This window comes from Aotus nancymaae, unplaced genomic scaffold (assembly GCF_030222135.1).
Source record: "Aotus nancymaae isolate 86718 unplaced genomic scaffold, 86718_ANA_hifiasm-v0.15.2.pri h1tg000036l, whole genome shotgun sequence".
Classification (NCBI taxonomy): domain Eukaryota; kingdom Metazoa; phylum Chordata; class Mammalia; order Primates; family Aotidae; genus Aotus; species Aotus nancymaae.
Genome location: NW_026988450.1, coordinates 66,718,293 through 66,738,394, shown reverse-complemented (window position 1 = coordinate 66,738,394; position 20,102 = coordinate 66,718,293). Strand labels below are relative to the sequence as shown.

At 37.8% G+C, this 20,102-nt stretch overlaps 1 protein-coding gene across 8 annotated transcripts in view; it reads left to right on the top strand.

Annotated features, from left to right (window-relative positions):
• The window catches only part of SAMD12 (sterile alpha motif domain containing 12), a 490,937-nt gene that overhangs the window by 224,565 nt on the left and 246,270 nt on the right, over positions 1-20,102 (top strand). For all 8 annotated transcript variants that reach the window (XR_002478667.2, XM_012443284.2, XM_064384536.1 and 5 more), the window contains exon 4: positions 3,621-3,761. Coding sequence is in view for 7 of the 8 variants with exons in the window: in XM_012443284.2 (XP_012298707.2) it covers positions 3,621-3,761 (141 nt within the window). In the remaining variant the exon portion in view is untranslated. The remainder of the gene's footprint in view (positions 1-3,620; positions 3,762-20,102) is intronic.

Here is a 20,102-nt window from a genome sequence, read left to right as displayed (position 1 = left end):
ATGAGACATTTGCTCCTGGAAATGATTTAATTATTATAAAAATTTTCCAGAACCACCAATCTGTAGAAAACACCCAAGGAAGACCATGAATCAGATTTTGTTAAGGTTTTTGGTGTACAGATCATGATCTTTCCTAGAAGTGATTTTATCAGGAAATTTTGAAATAAACGTTATCCTTAATCTTTCTTGAATAGTAACCTTTCTATTTTCCTATCAAGGAAGATAAAGCACAACCGAATGCATAGTGGGAAAAATTAGGACAAGCTCTCATGTTTTAAATATTCTTTAACTTCTCAATTTCTCTTCCAACAGAGTAGAAATAATTATGTTCTCAGGATTGAGATTAAATAATTTGAACAGTTGGGCATTTAATATGTGAAATGTTCATAAGTGTGATTGTATCACAAAGAAAATGAACAGACTTGTATAACTTTTTTATAACTGACAGAATTTTCTGACTCGTATCTGTAAACCCAATGCTATTAACCCACCAAAGTTGAAATAACATTCTGGTAGGGCTACATATCTATACTTGGACCAATCAGATGCATTTATGGAAAGGCCAAGGCTACAGGTTTATAGGAAGGCATCAAACAAAGAAAAGTTGAGCTGTGTGTCCTGGAATAAAACCCTCCCTCTGATGCCTTAACACTGTGTTCTAATGATGGCCCAGCCAGCTTAAGACAGAAGCAGCTGTGTGTCTTACTAGTGCCTTGGCAGTCTCTCTAGGAAATGCCACAGCTCGTGAAACCACAGCCCAGATAATTGGGAACAGAAAGGAGGGAGGGTGATCTACATTTTTATGTTGGGAGGGAGTAAGATCGTCGGAGCTTCAGGGGGTGTTTTATGCAGTGTTTGTAAGTTTATGACATGTATGAAGAGGTAGATGTCTGTTATTTGGAGGCCAGTTATCCATAGAAATGATGTTTAAGCTCCATTCTTTGTTTTCGGAGTGAAACTTCCGCACTAAGGTCAGACAGTGAGCAGAGCATTGGACTTCAGGACTGTCCTGGAAACCTGGCACTCGAGCTCACCACTCCTTAGCACTCCTCTACTTTTTTACCTTTGTGTATTACAGCAGCCAGAAATGGGGAAAGGGAAGGAAATCTAAAGCCATCTGTTTGACTTCAAAAACATGTAAATTCAAGTCACAAGGCCAATTGCTGCTATAACAGACTATCACAAACTCCCATGGCTTTAAACAACACAAATTTATTGTCTTACACTTATAGGGATCAGAACTCCAAAAATGGGTTTCATAGGGCTAAATTCAGCATGTTGGTGCAGCTGCTTTCTAGAAGGTGTGGGAGAGAATTAATCTCCTTGCCTTTTGCAGCTTTTAGAAGCTGCCTGAATTCCTTGGCTCTTGGCCACTTCGCTTCCATTGTCACATCTCTCTCTGGCTATCCCATCTCCCTCTTTCACTCCTAAGGACCCTTGTGATTAGATTGGACTCACCTGGACAATGAAGGCTACTCTTCCCATCTCAAGATCCTCCTTACCTTCATCACATTTGCAAGTCCCTTTTGTCATGTGAGATAAGAAATTAACAGTTTCCAGAGACGAGAACATGGACATCTTTAGGGGCCCATTAGTCCACCAACCAGAGAAGGCAATGGGAATTACTTGAGTCTGATTTTGTCCTTTCCTTCCTTTTCGTTCTCATGACTACCATGGTCTGCCTGGTGTTGCCAAGCCTGAGCTCTAGTTATGTAGGATTCCCCTTACAAATGCAGGTTCCACTGAAGCTTTGGACCTCCACCCCCAACCACCGCAAACATGCACACATCCAAAAACTCACTTCCTCTCCAGGCATCGGCCCAGGACCACGTCTATATTAGTATGATTCTCACCATTGCTGCTTATTAAATATCTCACTTCTGGGCACATGTTGGGAGTACAGTTGGTGGCCCTTTTGTGGGCAGAAATGTTCATGCAATTAGTTCTGGCCAATGATTTATAAATAACTGAGCATTGATAGCATGAAGATCTTCTAGCACCTTCTCTTCTCCCTCTGTTACATTGATCAGCAGCATTCAAGATGGGTAGACTTGCAGTTGACATGCAGAATATACTGGAAGTGAAGTTTGTTGTAGTCACTGATATGTTGGAGTTGTTTTTCACAACATATAAGCTAACTTATAAACTAACTATATAAACTAACTTATCCTGACGAATGCACTTAGCAAAGGTTAAAAGGCAGGAAACTAGAAGCATAAACAACACAAGCTGCTGCTAACTGGTCTTCTCCGTTCTCCTGTCTCCTTGTGAAATGTATATGATAATACATCTAAAGACATCATTCATCACATGTAGTTGACTCTGTCTCTTCTTCATCTGTGGAAATGAGAAAAGATATGCAGATGTGATGAGTACGAATGTCGGAGAAGAGTAGAGGGTCGTGCTATGGGCATTTCGCAATCATCACTCTCTTTATTTCTTGCAGTAAACTAGAAATAAGCTTATTTTAGGGCAAGCACAGAGTGGAGGAGAATTTGATAGAAATCACACTAGGAAGAGAAGTATGTAGGGAAATAAACTTTGAAGGGAGGCCATGCCAGCTGACCACAGCCCAGAGTGTCTGCACATTGGAGGCACTCATACCTCCAGGTGCCTTGTTTTTGCCCTCTTTGGATGTCCTTATTTATTTATTTATTTATTTATTTTTGAGATGGAGTTTCACTATTGTGGCCCACGCTGGAGTGCAATGGCACCATCTTGGCTCACTGCAACCTCCGCCCCCTGGGTTCAAGTGATACTTCTGCCTCAGCCTCCCAAGTAGCTGGAATTACAGGCATGTACCACCACACCCAGCTAAATTTTTGTATTTTTAGTAGAGACAGGGTTTCTCCATCTTGGTCAGGCTGGTCTCAAAGTCCCAACCTCAGGCGATCCACCCACCTCGGCCTCCCAAATTGCTGTGATTGCAGGCATGAGCCACCGTGCTCAACTGAATGCCGTTTTTACCCAGCTTTTCTCCCTCTCAGCCCTGACTGCTAGGCCCCTTGAGTTAGGCCAATAATTGGGATTAAGGCATAGCTCCCACCAGCTAGAGATGGAGCCTCCAGCCCAATGCGAGGGGCACAGCAGAAGTGGCAATTACCTGCAGATTAAAACTGGACTTTAAATGCATGTTTCACAGAAATGTTATTATATCCTGTGCTACACATTGCTAGAGTTTCTATATATACCACCGTTAGAGCATCCAGTTCTTCAGCTGGGTTGTCAGTGACTTGGCCTCCTGTGGGCCAGCCTGAGAATCCAGCCCCCAATGAAGAGCATTGTTTCTATGGAAACCTGCAATTTGTGACCCAAATATCCAGGTTAAGGTTTTCCTATTTTATCTAACTGAATGTGTGAGTCACACAATCTAACTGGATGTGTGAGTCAGTGGGGTTTCCCAATGTTCAATTAAAAGTTAGGATTCTCTTTTAAATATGTGTATTTTTTCATCCAGATAATCCATTTATGTCAGCAATAATAATGGAGGACCTTTATTCCAAAATGTCTGTGTTTAGGTAGGAACTTCTGTGATGGCAGGGTTAGCTAAGACCAAAATGGACATCTTTCTTCAGCAAGTAGTTCATTTGCTTTTCCTTTTATTTCTTAAAACCCTGCAGGGCGAGCCCTGCTGAGACTTACTGACAAAAAGCTCGAGCGAATGGGGATTGCCCAGGAGAACCTCCGGCAGCACATCTTACAACAGGTGCTCCAGCTGAAGGTGCGAGAAGAAGTCAGAAATCTACAGTTACTCACACAAGGTACCCTGTTGCTTCCTGATGGGTGGACTGAAGGGGAGATGGGAAGAAAGAATACCTTACTAATATGACAGACAGGAGCCAGGGAGAATTTGTCATTGTTTCTTAGCAGAATTTTCTTCATAGAAAAAAGCATACAGATTTAAAAATTATTTCCCTCCAAAAACTTTTTTCGTAGCTCACTTGAGAGAAGGATTTACAAATAAGTAATGAATGAGCAAACAGAATTATCTGAGCTAACTTCAAGGCCATCACATACAGCTGTATGGATTGTATACTGCACAACCCCAAAGAATACCAGTCAATTGATCAGGGTACAATTGCACTCACCGGAGTTGTATAGTATGCAGCCTGCATGACTGTACAGTCCGGATCTAGCTATCTTTACCTGACTTTCAATTGTGAGGGGGCTTTAGAGTTTGAGTGATTCTGTAGTTACTATGACCAGTGATATAAGTACAATTTTTTGTTGTATTTTTATTTTGCTTTTCACTGGTTAGTGGGAGAAAAACATTTTAGATATGTATAAATATACATGAATGTATTATACACACACACTTTAGAGATTGTGAGAGCCCCATTTAACTTCTTGAAAGTATAATAATTTTTAAAACAGACCATAGTGAATCTAAGACTGGACTGTTAAGAAGAGTATATAATTCTTAACAGGAATTATAAATAACTTCAATATGAAGAGAGCACTTAAGATCCCAATAACTGTGGAAGTGACAAAATAAAGCCAGAATTTGAAGAAAGCTCTAAGTTACGCTATATGTAACTTCAGTGTCTACATAAGATTTGGTTGCTATCAACCTTCATTGGCTATAACCTTTATTTGTTTTATTTTAGTGTCCATTGTACATCATTTTAAGTGAAAGGATGATAAAATACGTATTTTTGAGAGCCTTGAGTATTTGTCATTCTGCAGAATATTGTAATTACATGCATACTGATACTGGAGAAATCTGGGTCAGCCAAGTTTCATGTTATTGCATTTAGATTAACCTAATAATAGTCCATTGCCTAGAGGAAATAACGTGTTCTCTGAAAGATGACTTTTCTAGAAGGATAAATATAGACTTCAAGTGATAATAAAATAGTATTGTTTATTTCATATGCATTATTTGCATTTTGTCCCCAGAGACTTCCAATGGTGAATTTATAGGTACTGGTACACTGAATGATTTAAATTTAAATGTGAAATACTGACATACTTTTTAAGTTTCTTTTAAGAAGTAAGTAGAAATATGAAAATAATGATAAGAAAGTCTATCACAGTGCTGTTTGGAAAACAGAAAATTTAGATGCAAACTGGAGGTCTAGCAATATGAAAAGAATCAAGTAATTCTGCTTAAATAAAGCAGTTATTAAAATTACATCTTCAAAGAATATAAGTACTTAAGAAGTCATACAAGGTGGGGGGAGAGTCATGTGTAAAATTGTGTGTATAATGTAAGCCCAATTTTGTAAAAACCGTATATTCTTATATGTACAGAAAAAAGGGCTGCAAGTGAATATGCCAACCATTTTAATAGTTCTCTCTGAATTGTGGGATAATTGGGTTATTTTAATTCTTATTTTTTCTATATTTCCCAAAGCTTCTGCAAATTCGTATTACAATTATAATCAGAAAATACAAGTATGCATATTTTTTAAGCTTCAACCACAAGCATAGTTCTTCCCAGGTTCTGTTTAGTGTCTGTGGTTTTCACAGCTCATTTTTTCCCTCTGGTGATAGTCTGTAGAATGAGACCTAAACTCATGTGTGACGCATTGTGTGTGCCTTTGACTCTTCCTCTACTAGTGTCAGCCTGCGATGTGTTTGCTTTGGAGAATCATTTCTACAGCTCTCGTTGCCCTAGATGCATAATATATAAGATTTTTCCTAAGATAGTACTTAGTTCTATTAAGCTAAATATACATTTGTGTTCTGGGAAGATAATGCTCACTTCAGCCTTTTCAATTCAGTTATTGTCACTTTCTTTAGCTTTGAAAAGCTGTACATTTTTAATTCTTTCATTCAGTTCCCTTTGGAAGGCAGCATTGTTGTCTAGCTCTTGAATATTTTGTCTGTGCTGATATTACGCTTTTTATTGCTTGTTTTTCACGTTTTGTTTTTGATTTTGGTTTTGGTTTATTCGAGACAGGGTCTCACTCTCTTGCTCAGGCTGGAGGGCAGTGGCGCAATCTTGGCTCACTGCAATCTCTGCTTCCCAAGTTCAAGTGATTCTCATGCCTCAGCCTCCCAAGTAGCTAGGATTACAAGCATGTGCCACCACACCCGGCTAATTTTTTGTATTTTTAGTAGAGATGAGGTTTTGCCATGTTGACCGAGTTTGTCTCGAACTCCTGGACTGAAGTGATCTGCACACTTCAGCCTCCCAAAGTGCCGGGATTACAGGAATGAGCCAGTTCTTCACATGTTAATGCTCAAACCATGTCACGCATCCTCCAGAAAATCCATAGCCTTATTGAAGTAATAGTTTCTTTAAAAAAAAATAAAAAGGAAAGAAAATTGACAAATTGTTTTTATATTTTATGACTGATAATATACGTTCTAAAGAGCAGTTAGAGTTAAAATATTTTGGGTCTAGTTTTACTATAATAAAAATATTAGAATTTCATTCCACTCAAGTGAGCTGATTAGTTTAATATATATGTATCATATAGAAATTCACCGTAGGGGTAATAGATGATTCAAAAATGAATATTTGATTCTTCATCTCTGTAAATATTACTTAGCAGAAACAATATGCTGAATAAGTACAAAGATTTTGGAATGTTTTTGGAAATCCCTGGACTTTGAATCACAGTTCTAATCCATAGTGATGGAATATCTTTCCATGGTTCACGTGGGGCTGTCACTCTGGTGTAAAGCATTTAATTTTTTTGTTGTTGATGATTATCTAATATGTTCAAGCTGCAGTAACAAAATACCATAACCTAGGTAGCTTATAAACCACAGAAATTTCTCTTTCACAATTCAGGAGGCTGAGAAGTCCAAGATCAGGGCACCAGCAGATTCAGTGTCTGTTGAGGGCCCACTTCCTCACAAATGGCCTTCTAATCATTGTAATGTCACCTCACAGAAGTGGGACAGGATCTATGTGGGGCTACTTTTATAAGAGCACCAATCCCATACATGAGGGCTGAACCCTCATGATCTGATCGTCACCCAAGGGCATCACCTCCCAATACCATCACCTTGGGGGTTGGGATTTCAGTACATAAATTTCGAGGGGACATAACATTTAAACCATTGCACTGATATTTAACAAATATTTACTAACCGACACATTTGAAAAAGAGTTATCGCTTTCAAAGTAGTCCATTTTTGAGGAAAGGAATTTATTTTAAAAATGATTGCATTTCTTAAGAGTTTTCTTCTTGCCTTTGGATGCAATTTCAAAATATAGGTTCTTGGGAACAACTTAACTGTCCATCTTTAGGGGAATAGCAAATTAAATTATGGTATACCCAGGTACCAGTGTACTCTCAGCTATGAAAAAAGATGTGAAAAAAGCAAGGTGCAGAACAATGTATGCTATATTTGAACATAGCATAGTATACTATATTTGAACAATGTGCATAGTATGCTACATTTGCCAAAGAGGGGGAAATAAAAATGTATATCCATATGTGCTTTGTTTTAAGGAAATGCTGAATGATGTACAAAAAGCTAATACAAGCTGCACCTGTGGGAGAGGGAAGATGGTGGATGGAGAGAGAGTGTGTGCCTTTTATGTCACTTTGTTTTATTAAATGTATGGGTGCGTTAACTATTTAGAGGAAGACAATTTTTTTAAAAAAAAAACAAGGAGAAAGGGTGGATTTTGGCATCAGACAGGCCCAAATTTTAAATCCTGTACCTAACACATTTTGCTGTGCTCACCAACTAGGGATTTTGTAAGAATTAAAAGAGCTAAGATATGTAAATCACTCAGTACAGTATGTTAGTAAATACAGAATATTATTGGCTATCAGTAATAGAAGCCACGCAATTAAATCAACCTCATAATTTATAATAATCCTAATTTTTATAACATCTTTATTGAGATGTAATTCATACAACTTACCACTTAAAGCATAAAATTCAGTGGTGTTTAAGAGTGTAAAGAGAGTACAACCATCACAAATAATCAATTTTAAAACATTTTCATTAACCCAAGAAGAAACTCTATAACCTTTAACAGTCATTCCCCATTTCTGCCCAACACTGCCAGCACCAGCTCCTGGAATCCTGACTGCTTAACAACAGAGATATGTTCTGAGAAGTACATTGTTCCTGATTCCATCATTATCTGAACATAATAGAGTATGTTTAGACAAAGCAAAATGCTATAGCCTACTACACACATAAGCTAATTGGTATAGCCTATTGTACTTAGGCTACAGCAGGTTACTGTACTGAATACTGTAGGCAGTTGTAACACAACCGTATTTGTGTATCTAGACATATCTAAACATAGAAAAGATATAATAAAACTTGAGCATAATAATCTTAAAGGACTACCATTGTGTATGTGGTTTGTCATTGTCTGAAACATTATGTGGTGTGTGACTATAATCTACTTTCTGTTCATCTGCCTATTTGGGGCATTTTCTATAAATGGAATAATATAATATGGGTCTTCTGTGATTGGCTAATTTCATTAGGATAATTTTAAGATTAATCCATGTGGTAAGCATGTGTAAATATTTATTTTCTTTTTGTTGCTGAATAATATACCATTGTATGAATATACCACATTTTATTCATCAGTTGATAGATTGTTTCTTGATTTTGGTTATTATTAATATTGGTGCTTTGAACATCTCTGTGCAAGTTTTTGCACGAACACGTGTTTTCATTTCTCATGGATCTATACCTAGGAGTTAAGCTTCTGGGTAATATGGTAACAACTCCATGTATGTGAAACGTGAAGCGACTTCACCATTTTACATTCCCACCAGTGGTGTTTGAGAAATCAATTTCACCACATCCTCACCAACACTGGTTATTGCCTGTCTTTTTTATTATAGCCATTCAAGCATGTGTAAAGTGGAAACTCATTGTTGTTTTGATTTGCATTTCTCTGATGGCTAATGATATTGCACACCTTTACATATACTTACTGGTTATTGTGTATCTGCTTTGGAGAAATATCTACTCCAATTCTTTGCTAATTTTTCAATTGGGGAATTTATTTCTTCCAAGCTTTATTTTTGACCCACAGTGTTTCAGTGCTTGATTGTCCACCTTAAATACATGATCTGGAGTTAAATTTGTGGCTACCACTTTTAAGGAAGAACTACATCCTTAAAGGATGAAGTAATTCCCGTACTGAAGACATTCAAAGGAACCAGTCACAAAGTTGGAAATCAGTTCCAAAACGAATGAATGAATGCACGCTAAGATTTTCTCTCAAGGAAACAACACGCTTTGGGATGTAGAAATTAAACATACACATGCAAACACATCAAATTGGTTGCATCAGTTTGTAATCAGACCTTTAAATTATATATAATCATCTGAAAGCTCATTCTGTAGTGTTTATAGAGGCAATAAAATAACAGATAACTAAGCCTACTTTTCTGCCTTTCAATTGCTGTTTTAAAACGTGTCTTAAGCTTTTGATTCTACACTAATTGTTTTTACACAGTTGGCCAGGAGCTCCATGTCAGCAGGCAAAAAGGTCACAAATGTATCAGAAGAGCTCTGCCTGGCCACTGTGGGTTATTTGAACACAGAAAAGAGGAAATATTTGCCCTCTTTTTTTTCCTTTCCTCCTTCTGGATGCTGACAAAAACCGTAAGGCATTTAAAAATTTTTGTATGTTGGATGCATAGTTGATATATGAGTATATAGGCCCTAGCACTGAATCATGACAAAAATTCCTGAAGCAGATTATTGTCTAAATCCAGAGCTGTCCTTAAACTGAAATCCTGGCCTCTGACTTCCCCTGCTTTGAATCTCAATACCCCCTTACTATTTGATATTTGCAAGTAGTGTAATCAATGCTTGGACTTGCTTTCATGTCATCCCTTTGGTGCCTTTAAAGTGATTCTCTCCTTCACATAGCCTTTTGGGCTTCTGTGTTGTGTCCATGAGTGGCCAGGGTGTCAATCTGGTTGTTGTTTTGTTGCATGTACTTGCTAGAAACTCAGCTATGTTGGAGTACTTCTAATTGTCTCTTGGGAATCACAGTGTAGAGCTGAAAACATTATTATGCTTTCCTTCTGTTTGATTCATGAGAGATGGGGGAAAGGTGCTTTATATAACATACAACTGGTGCAAATTATTTTGAGATCCTTCAAATTAATCCATAATCAAGGACACAAGGGGCTTTCTTAGCTTTCTAATAGTGGACAGTGTTTCTAGTAGGAAAACCCTTCCACGAATACTGAATGCTGAATGTTCAGTATTAGCTATGTGATTGTTTCTCATATAGCTAACGAGTGATAAATGTTTACTATATACAAAGCATGCACTAATTGTCACATCAGCTTCTGACATTTACCCCACCATGGTCAGCACTGTTTGTTAGCCCCAATTTACATATGGGGGTAAGTGAGGATGAAGAGATCAAGTGATATACTCAGTCAAACAACTAGTAAAAAGCATAGCACAGGTCTGTCCAACTCTACAGCAAGCTTTTACTCATTATGCTTTATTGCCTTTAGTATGTCAAATGGGCTAATAATTCCCATCTCAAGGTGGTGGTTAAATGAGATTTTATGTAGAAACCATATAATAGAGTTTATTGCAAATTCTGTGACAGAGGTTGGCAAATCTTTTCTGTAAAGGACCAGTTAGTTAGTATTTTAGTCTTTGCTGGCCTTATGGTATCTGTTGCAACTACCCCCACTAGGCAAAACCAAACCATCAACAATATTTAAATGAATTTGACATAGATATGTTCCAATAAATTTTATTTATTTACAAAAAGAATTACTGATACACATCAAAGGAAACAACAGAATGGAAAGACAACACAACACAGAATAGAACATATATATAAATCACATATCTGAAAACGGGTTAATATCCAGAATACATAAGAAATTTCTACAACTCAACAAAAGAAAAAAAAAAAAAACAAGCCACATAAAAAATAAGCAAAGGGTTCAAATAGACAGTTCTCCAAAAAAGGTATACAAATAGCCAATAGGCATATGGAATGATGTTCAACCTCACGAATCATTAGAGAAATGCAAATCAAAACCACATATCACCTCACATCCATTAGAATGGCCACTACCAAAAGAACAGAAAGTAACTAGTGTTGGCAAGAATGTAGAGAAATTAGATCCCTTGGATACTGTTAGTTGGAATATAAAATTGTATAGCCATTATGGAAAACAATATTGAGGTTCCTCAAAAAGCTAAAAATAGAGTTAGCATATGATACAGCCATCTCACTTCTGGGTGCATATCCAAAAGAATTCAAAGCAGGATCTTGAAGAAATAATTATACACCCATGTTCAGTGCAGCATTATTCACAATAGGCAAGAGATAGAAGTGACCCAAATGTCTGTCAGCAGATGAATGGATAAAGAAAACATGGTATATATACACAATGGAATATTATTCAGCCTTTAAAAAGAAGGAAACTCTGCCACATCCTGCATGATAAACCTCAAAGACATCATGCTAAACAAAATAAGTGAGTCACAAAAGGACAAATATTCAAAATGATTCTATTCACTTGGAATATCTAAAATAGAATTGTAGAAACAAAGTAGAAAAGTGACTACCAAGGGCTTGGGGGAGGAGAAATTCGTGTTTCATGTACAAGTTTCAGTTTTGCAAGATGAAACCTTATAGAAATCTGTTGCACAACAACTTAAATATACTTAACATGACTCAACTATATACTTAAAAATGGTTAATATTGTAAATTTAATATTATATGGTTTTTACCACAGTAAAAGAAAAATTGCTAGCCCATTGTTTGGGGACCCCTGCTTTACAAGTAAAATAATACGAGCTTTGAAATCATCATCAAGATTATTATTTTTATTCTTTTATTTTCTCATTCTATAGTGTGGAGCCATTTTTGGGTGTCCCTTTTAGTGAATTTCTTGGCTACAAATACATAAAAAGTATAAAAATATATCAGCAACTATGAGGGTTGGGTAAATTCAGGCAATAGAAAACAGTGTCTCAGCTGGCAAATAAGGCAGATGCTAGTAGTAGATGCTACCATCCTCATATGCCTTTATAATTAGTGCCTATAAGATGAAAAAAGAAGAGCATGTTTGTTTACCAGGGCCAGTTATAGCTCATTAAACATTAGTGTTTCCTGAAGAACTTTTTTCGCATTGTCCAAATATATGTGTCAAATTTTAGTCAGGAATTGCATAACCAGATGGACTTTCCCAAAGCTCCGTCTTTTGGAATAACAAAAATTAGAAACACTACTTTCTAATCCAAGAGGACTTTTTAGAACTATATGTACAGACTAGCTATTTTAGTCCAGTCACCTCCGCAGATACTTCAGCAACTCAAGTAGGCCATCTGAACTGAAATAGGCCATCTGGTCCACCACCTTGCTTAAAGAAGGAAATCTTTGTAGAATGGAGCAATAGACTTGTTGAGAAATTGTCCAGTCTCAGATTGCAGATTTGGGCCCCAAGACCTAAAGAGGATCAGAGATTTGTTCGTAGTTACACAGCTAGTTAGTGGCATAACTGAAACGAGATGGCAGTTCTCCTAATTTCTGTGCTAGTATTCTTTTTATCTCATTGTTTTTATTAAGGTATATACTGTATTGTATACAGTGAAATTCGCCATTTTTAGTGCAGTTATGGAAGTATTGGCAAATGCACATCGTTGAATAACTACCACAACAGTCAAGATAGAAAATTTCCATTACTCCAGAAAATACTCTCCCAGTGCCCCTTGGTTGTCGGCTCCTTTTATTACTGCCAGCTCCTGGCAACCAATGAGGCTTTCCATCCCTACAGTTTTGCCTTCTCCAGAATGTCATGTAAAAGGAGTCATAGAGTCTGGCTTCTGTCACTTACGGAGATGCATTTAGACTTATCAAAGATGTGATGTGTCATCATTCCATCCACCTTCATTGCTGAATATTCCACTGAATGTATTAGAATGCTGCAAAAGTAATTGAGGCTTTTGCCGTTACGTTTAATGGTAAAAACTTCAATTACTTTTGCACCAACCTAATATAACCATAGTTTGTGTATCCATTCCTTAGCTGCGGGACATTTGAGTTGTTTACAGTTTTGTTTAACACAAATAAAGCTGCAGTAAGTACTCACACACAGGTTTTTGTTATAAACACTGATTTTTATTTCACTGAAAAAGTAAATATCTAGAAGTGGAATTGCTGATTGATATCTTAAATGTATGTTTGACCTCATAAGAAACTGCCAGATCAGTATTCTTAAGATGATGGAAGAAGAAGAAAAACAGATTTAGAGACTGACTTTAGTACATACAAAAACAATGGGAGATTTTTTGAAAAAATTACTGCAACTTTATAGAAGTTCTACGTAGTGCTTCCTGGAGCCACCAGAATCCTAAGCATCCCCAGTTTCCTGAGAGTCTCTTGTAATCTTTCTCAAGGTAAGTTCAGGTCAAACATATTTACTATTAACTCATTTATTCAAAACAAATTTGCCCAGTATCTATTGACTAGGCAATAGGATGTCTTTCTACAAGTGACATTGAGAAATGCTTTCTTTTATCTCTCTTCTGAGGAAGAGAATCTTCTTGCTCCTGAGAAAGAAAGCATGAGGAGGTCAGATTCCTTTTTATGCATATGTGAAGAATGCATGATGTTCTGATTGTCTAGTATGTCTCAAGTTATACTATTTGAATTTCCAGGCTTTTTCATGTCTTTTATTTAATTGAGGCTTTGGTGTTACAAATCTGATGTTCACATACCAGTTCTCTTCAACACAGTTCTGCTTTATCATTGGATAGCATGAGCATTTCCTTGCTTTGGTGCTCACATGTTTCCATGTATGTGATACTGATTCTCTTAGTCCTGTTTCTAATGGCCTCTCTCAGGCTGTTGGCAAGCTTCCATCTTCTAACACTTCCCAAATGTTGACTCCTCCTGGGGACAGGTCCTCTTAGTTGTTGGCATTTTGAATGCTGCCTGGACAATCTCACCCTCCATGGCTTAAGCATTCCCTACTTCATAGTGACTCTCAGATTTACATTTCAGACCTCTTTGAAACTACAGATTCTTATTTTTCTCTCTCTGAAAGATGTGTACCCCTAAATGTTCCTCTGACATCTCAAATTTAAAATATCTGAATCTAACCCATTATCTTTTCTGCCATTTCCCCAGTCTGTTCTTCCTCCTGTGTTGGTTCTCAAGGTTAATACCTCCATAACTCACAGTGTCACCTTTCGTAGAAGGCTCAGAGTCACCTGTGATTACTCCATTTTCCTCACCACTCAAGTGGAATCCATGGCCAAATCCTCAGAGTTCTGCTTGTGAAGTGAGTTTCCCATCTTTCCCAGTCTTATCTCTACCCTAACCACTGTGTTAATTCATTCCTCTTCAGTTCTTTCCCAGGCCGTTTGAATAACCTTCTAGTTATCATTTGACCTGAAGTCTCTGTCCTGCTCCCTCAATTCTCCTTCAATTAACGTCCCACTTCTATTGCCAGAGTTAAATATATTTCTGACAACATTATTTCCATCCTTAAAACATTTAATGGTTCCCAGTTGCCTACAGAATAAAAATCAAATTCCTTAGCATCGCATAGCCATTCTAGACATTTCATGGATGTATTAACTTTGGGCAAGTTTCTTGTCAGAAATTAAGATGTCTTCATTATAAAAATGGGAATAAGATCTATTCCCAGGATTGTTATGAATATGGTATAATAAAACTCAGAAAAGACATAGCCTTGATGAGATATTAACTCTTCAGGGAAGATTTACCTCATCTTTCAGGGAGAACCAGTCCTTCTCCCATCCATCTGAATTTCCTTTTTTTTTTTTTTTAAATTTTATTTAAGTTCCAGAGTACATGTGCAGGATGTGCAGGTGTGTTACATAGGTAAATGTGTGCCATAGTGGTTTGCTGCACCTATCAGCCCATCAGTCAGGTATTAAGCCTGGCATTCATTAGCTATTTTTCCTGATGCTCTCCCTCCCGCCAGCCTCCATCCAGACAGGCCGCAGTGTGTCTTGTTCCCCTCCCTGTGTTCACGTGTTCTCATTGTTCAGCTCCTACTTATGAGTTAGAATATGCAGTGTTTGATTTTCTGTTCCTGTGTTAGTTTGCTGGGAATAATGGCTTCCAGCTCCATCCATATCTCTGCAAAGGACATGATCTCATTGCTTTTTATGGCTGCATAGGATTCCATGGTGTATATGTGCCACATATTCTTTATCCAGTCTATCATTGATGAACATTTGGGTTGATTCCGTGTCTTTGCTATTGTGAGTAGTGCTGCAGTGATTATATCCATGGATGTGTCTTTAAAGCAGAATGATTTATATTTCTTTGGGTGTATACCAAGTAATGTGATTGCTGGGTCAAATGATATTTCTGGTTCTAGGTCTCTGAGGAATCACCACACTGTCTTCTACAATGGTTGAACTAATTTGCATTCCCACCAACCGTGTAAAACCATTCCTATCTCTCTACAACCTCACCAGCATCTGTTGTTTCTCAGCTTTGTAATAATCCCTGTTATGACTGGCATGAGATGGTATCTCACTGTGATTTTTATTTGCGTTTCTCTAATGTTCAGTGATGTTGAGGTTTTTTTCATATGTTTTTTGGCCACATAAATGTTGTCTTTTGAAGTGTCTGTTCATGTCCTTTGCCCACTTTTTAATGGGGTTGTTTTCTTCTTGTAAATTTGTTTAAGTTCCTATAGACTCTGGATAGTAGACCTTGGTCAGATGGATAAGTTGCAAAAATTTTCTCTCAGTCTGTAGATTGTGTGTTCACTCTGATGATAGTTTATTTTGCTGTGCAGAAGCTCTTTAGTTTAATTAGATCCCATTTGTCAATTTTACTTTTGTTGCAATTGCTTTTGACATTTTTGTCATAAAATCTTTGCCTGTGCCTATGCCCTGAATGGTATTGCCTAGATTTTCTTCTAGAGTTTTTATAGTTTGGGATTTTACATTTAAGTTTTGTTGTTGTTGTTGTTGTTGTTGTTTTGAGGTGGAGTTTCACTCATGGCCCAGGCTGGAGTGCAATGGTGCAATCTCACCTCACTGCAACCTCTGCCTCCTGGGTTCAAGTGATTCTCCTGCCTCAGCCTCCTGAGTAGCTGGGATTACAGGCACCCACGACCACACCCAGCTAATTTTTGTATTTTTAGTAGAAACAGGAGTTCACCACGTTGGCCAGGGTGGCCTCAAACTCCTGATCTCAGGTGATCTGCTAGCCTTGGCCTCCCAAAGTGCTGGGATTACAGACGTGAGCCGCTGTGCCTGACCTACATTTAAGTGTTTAATCCATCTTGAGTTAATTTTTGTATAAGGTGTAATTGAGGGGTCCAGTTTCAATTTTCTGCATGTGGCTAGCCAGTTTTCCCAGCAACATTTATTAAATAGGGAAACCTTTCCCCATTGCTTGTTTTTGTCAGGTTTGTCAAAGATCAGATTGCTGTAGGTGTGCATCCTTATTTCTGAGTTCTCCGTTCTGTTCCGTTGGACTATGTGTCTGTTTTTGCCCCCTCTGCATTTCTTAGCACTTTGTTCAGACTAATAATACTGTATCCATCACATAGTATTTCTTGTACTTCCATCCATTGTGCCCCAGGCTTTGCGTGAGGTACTAGGGATAAAAAGGGAGTGTCCCTTCTAGCAATAAGGACAGAGTGATGTATGCCATTATAGAGATACATGATAGTATAATGAAGGCACAGAGCTGGAACTCAGCCTTACTTGGGAATAGGTGGGATAAGGAAGACTTGCCAGTGTTACAACAAATTAGCTAGTTTTTAAGGGATAAGAATGTTAACAGTTGCAGAAAGGCTGACAGAAGGAGAAGCTTATATGTAAAGGCATGGTGGTACTTTGTCTTCCTTATAGACTATGTGCAAACTTCAGTTGTGCTCTAATTTTGCTTTGCATGGTGCTAGCAGGAGGTGGATCCTCTGTATGCTTCGCCGATATAAATTTAATTTTTGGCCTTTTCTCTCATTGGCTTTATTTCATTTTCCACTTAATCTTCTCAAAGGAGTGAATGCAATATCAAATTTTTATGGATTCATAAGAAAATAAACATAGCTACAAAGCCATTTTGAATAATCTTTCTCCATGAGCAACATTACCCAGGATCTCTTTTTTTAAGAATCTCTTTATTCCTCTGTGATCTTTTTCTACTGATCTGCCAAGTAAAGACGATGGCGAGGTCTCTTAAATATAAGCCATTCACCTGCTTTGAGTTGTTTCATCTAATATTTTCAGTCCTTAAATGTTCTCCTGAGTGACACTCTCAAGTAACTGTTAAGTGAAACTTCTCCTATGACCATGAGCTCAGCGGCTTATGATAGATGAAGATTTTAGATGAGTAATAGGATTCTGAACAGATTATTCTTCTGTAACTAGGGTCTTTTATTACTACTTCTTCATTCAGCCTTATTTGATTATGATCTGCCAACCACGAGTCCCTTCTCAATTTCCTCCAAGTCCACATTTTCTCAAACTACTACCTCCTTAAGATTTCCCCCAACACATTTCAAAATCTTCACACTCTTGAAGAAATGTTGTGGCCAGGGATATTTCTAAATTTATCAAGTCTTTAAGCCATCAGAGAAATTCTCCTTGGATTGAGCTTTATATTTAAAAGCTGAAACTCAGACTTTTTGAGGGGATTATTAAAATTATATGTCAGTTTATCCATAGCAGTTAGAATTATGAGATGTTTACCCTGGTTAGCATCTATTCCTGTTTCATTTTTATTCTGGGACTCCATTATGGTTAGTTAATCCAGGAAGGAGTTTTCTTTAAAGGAAGGCTTGACATGGACTCTTGATTCTTGTCTGTTACGTTGTTCATAGTAGAAAAAGATCTGCCTATTGTAACACCCCTGATGGTTCCTCTAACCAGCATATGGGAGACATGTCTACAGTTTGTCTGATTTGGCTTTTTCTATCAGGAATGATCCTTGTCATTGCTGCTTCACAGCTCAGTGTTTTAAGTAATTGTCTACAGATGAGTAACTTTTAGGGAACTTCAGAGACTTCAGATGCTTCATATCTGCCCCTGCAGAACTCACCAACCTTAAATGCATTGACCACTTTGCATATAAATGTCCTAGATGCAACAACATGTGATATCTCTTGTTTGGACAATTTAAGATGGTCATAAGGTTGCACTGTTATATCACCTTGACCTCGTAGCTTGACCATAGATTTAAAGGATCTTGAATTACTAATGTTGCATTGAAGAAAGATGAGTTATAAGTTTTCAACAATAGATACTGGTTTTATTCTTGGGGATAATCCTAGACCCTACAATCTAATATGTATGGTGCTCGTATGTATGTCCTATGAGCTTTTTAGAGAGGTAGTTGAGTGTGAACAATGACATGTGGACTGGATAAGAGGAAATCAAAGCCACTTTCAGAGATGCACTGAGATGTTCTGGCTTTTCTAAGAAGAAACAGAAAAATATGCCGTCTGTGTGCTTTAGGACTTCTGTCCCTAATATTGCATATTAACTAATTTCTTTGTGACCTTTTTCTTTGGGGTCACCAGTTCTCAGTGTCTGGCATAAACCACTGTACAGTGTAGAGTTCAAGCCTCCCATTGCATCAGAGTTTCTACATTCCAATTCTAGAAGGTACCATGTGCATAGTCTACACTGTGAATGGACTCTAAAGTTGTATAGCCATCGGTCCAGTCTTGAGCCCTAGACAAGAATAAAGCCTTCTGTCCTTCTCTGAAATAACACTTCCATACTTAGTATCCCTCTTTTCATTTTGTTTATCTTTTTTTCTTTTTTTTTTTTTTCTGAGATGGAGTTTTGCTCTTCTTGCCCAGGCTGGAGAGCAATGACACAATCTTGGCTCACTGCAACCTCTGCCTCTGGGTTTAAGCAATTCTTCTGCCTCAGCCGGATTAAAGGCATGTACCACCATGCCTGGCTAATTTTGTATTTTTAGTAGAGACAGGTTTCACCATGTTGGTCAGGCTGTTCTTGAACTCCTGATCTCAGGTGATCCACCCACCTTGGCCTCCCAAAGTGCTCGGATTACAGGTGTGAGCCTCTGTGCTCAGCCCTCATTTTGTTGATCTTTTTACAGTAGCAATTACACAATCATTTGTTTAGCAATTTAAAAAACATTGAGAACCTACAAAGTGTCAACTACTATTTATATGCTGTATGCTAGGGATACAGGGATGAATATTAAGTTCTTGCTCTTGAAGTCTTATGAAGGAGAAATATATGAAAAATGTTATAGCACAGAATTGTTGGAGGTGTGACAGAAGGTGGGTGTTTGCAGTGTCATGTAGAAAGAGTATGCAATCTAGAAGAAATGTGTCAGGAAAGGTTACAAGGAAAAGTGACCTCTGAACTATGCCAGCTTTACAGTTAGCAAGGTGTGTTTATTTCCTCTTCAGTCATCAAACAAACATAAAATTGCCAAAGTGATAAGAGCTCTAGAGAGGTACAGCGTGTTGTGATAGTATATTTACTGTAAAACTGTGTATAGTGCCTGCTTTGTGTCGGGTTTTTACTAGCTTTTGGCAAAATATAATACAGATATGATTCTTATATACATGGATTTTACATTTTAGTGGAGAAGACACTCATCCACATGGAATCATAGTAACATGGTGAGTGACATGAATGGGGTCATTAATTATGCTTCGGGGAGCAAGTAAGCAGAGGGACTTCTCTGGCTCCAAGGGATCAGGAAAATCTCCCTCAGGAAGCTGAGATCTAAAAGAGGAAGAAGAGTTAGCTAGGATGATAGGTGGTGCTTGGTGACTATAGAAAGAAAATGTCCCAGTTGCAAGGAACAGTCTGTTCTGAGGCTGTATTAGGGTTCTTCAGAGAGAAACAACCAATAGAGTATATATAGACATATAGAGGGAGATTTATTATGGGAATTGGCTCGCATGATTATGGGGGCTGAGAAGTCCCACGATCTGCCTTCTACAAGCGGAATAACCAGGAAATCTGGTGGCATAATTTAGTCCAAGTTTGAAGGCCTGGGAATAGAGGGAGCTGCTGGTGTAAGTCCCAGAGTCCTGAGGCCCAAGAATCAGTAGCTGCAATGTCCAAGGGCAAAAGGAAATGGATGCCTCAGCTCAAGAAGAGAAAGAAAGAATTTGTTCTTCTCCACTCTTTTGTTTGTTCATATTCTCAACAGGCAGGACAACTGCACCTGCATTGATGAGGG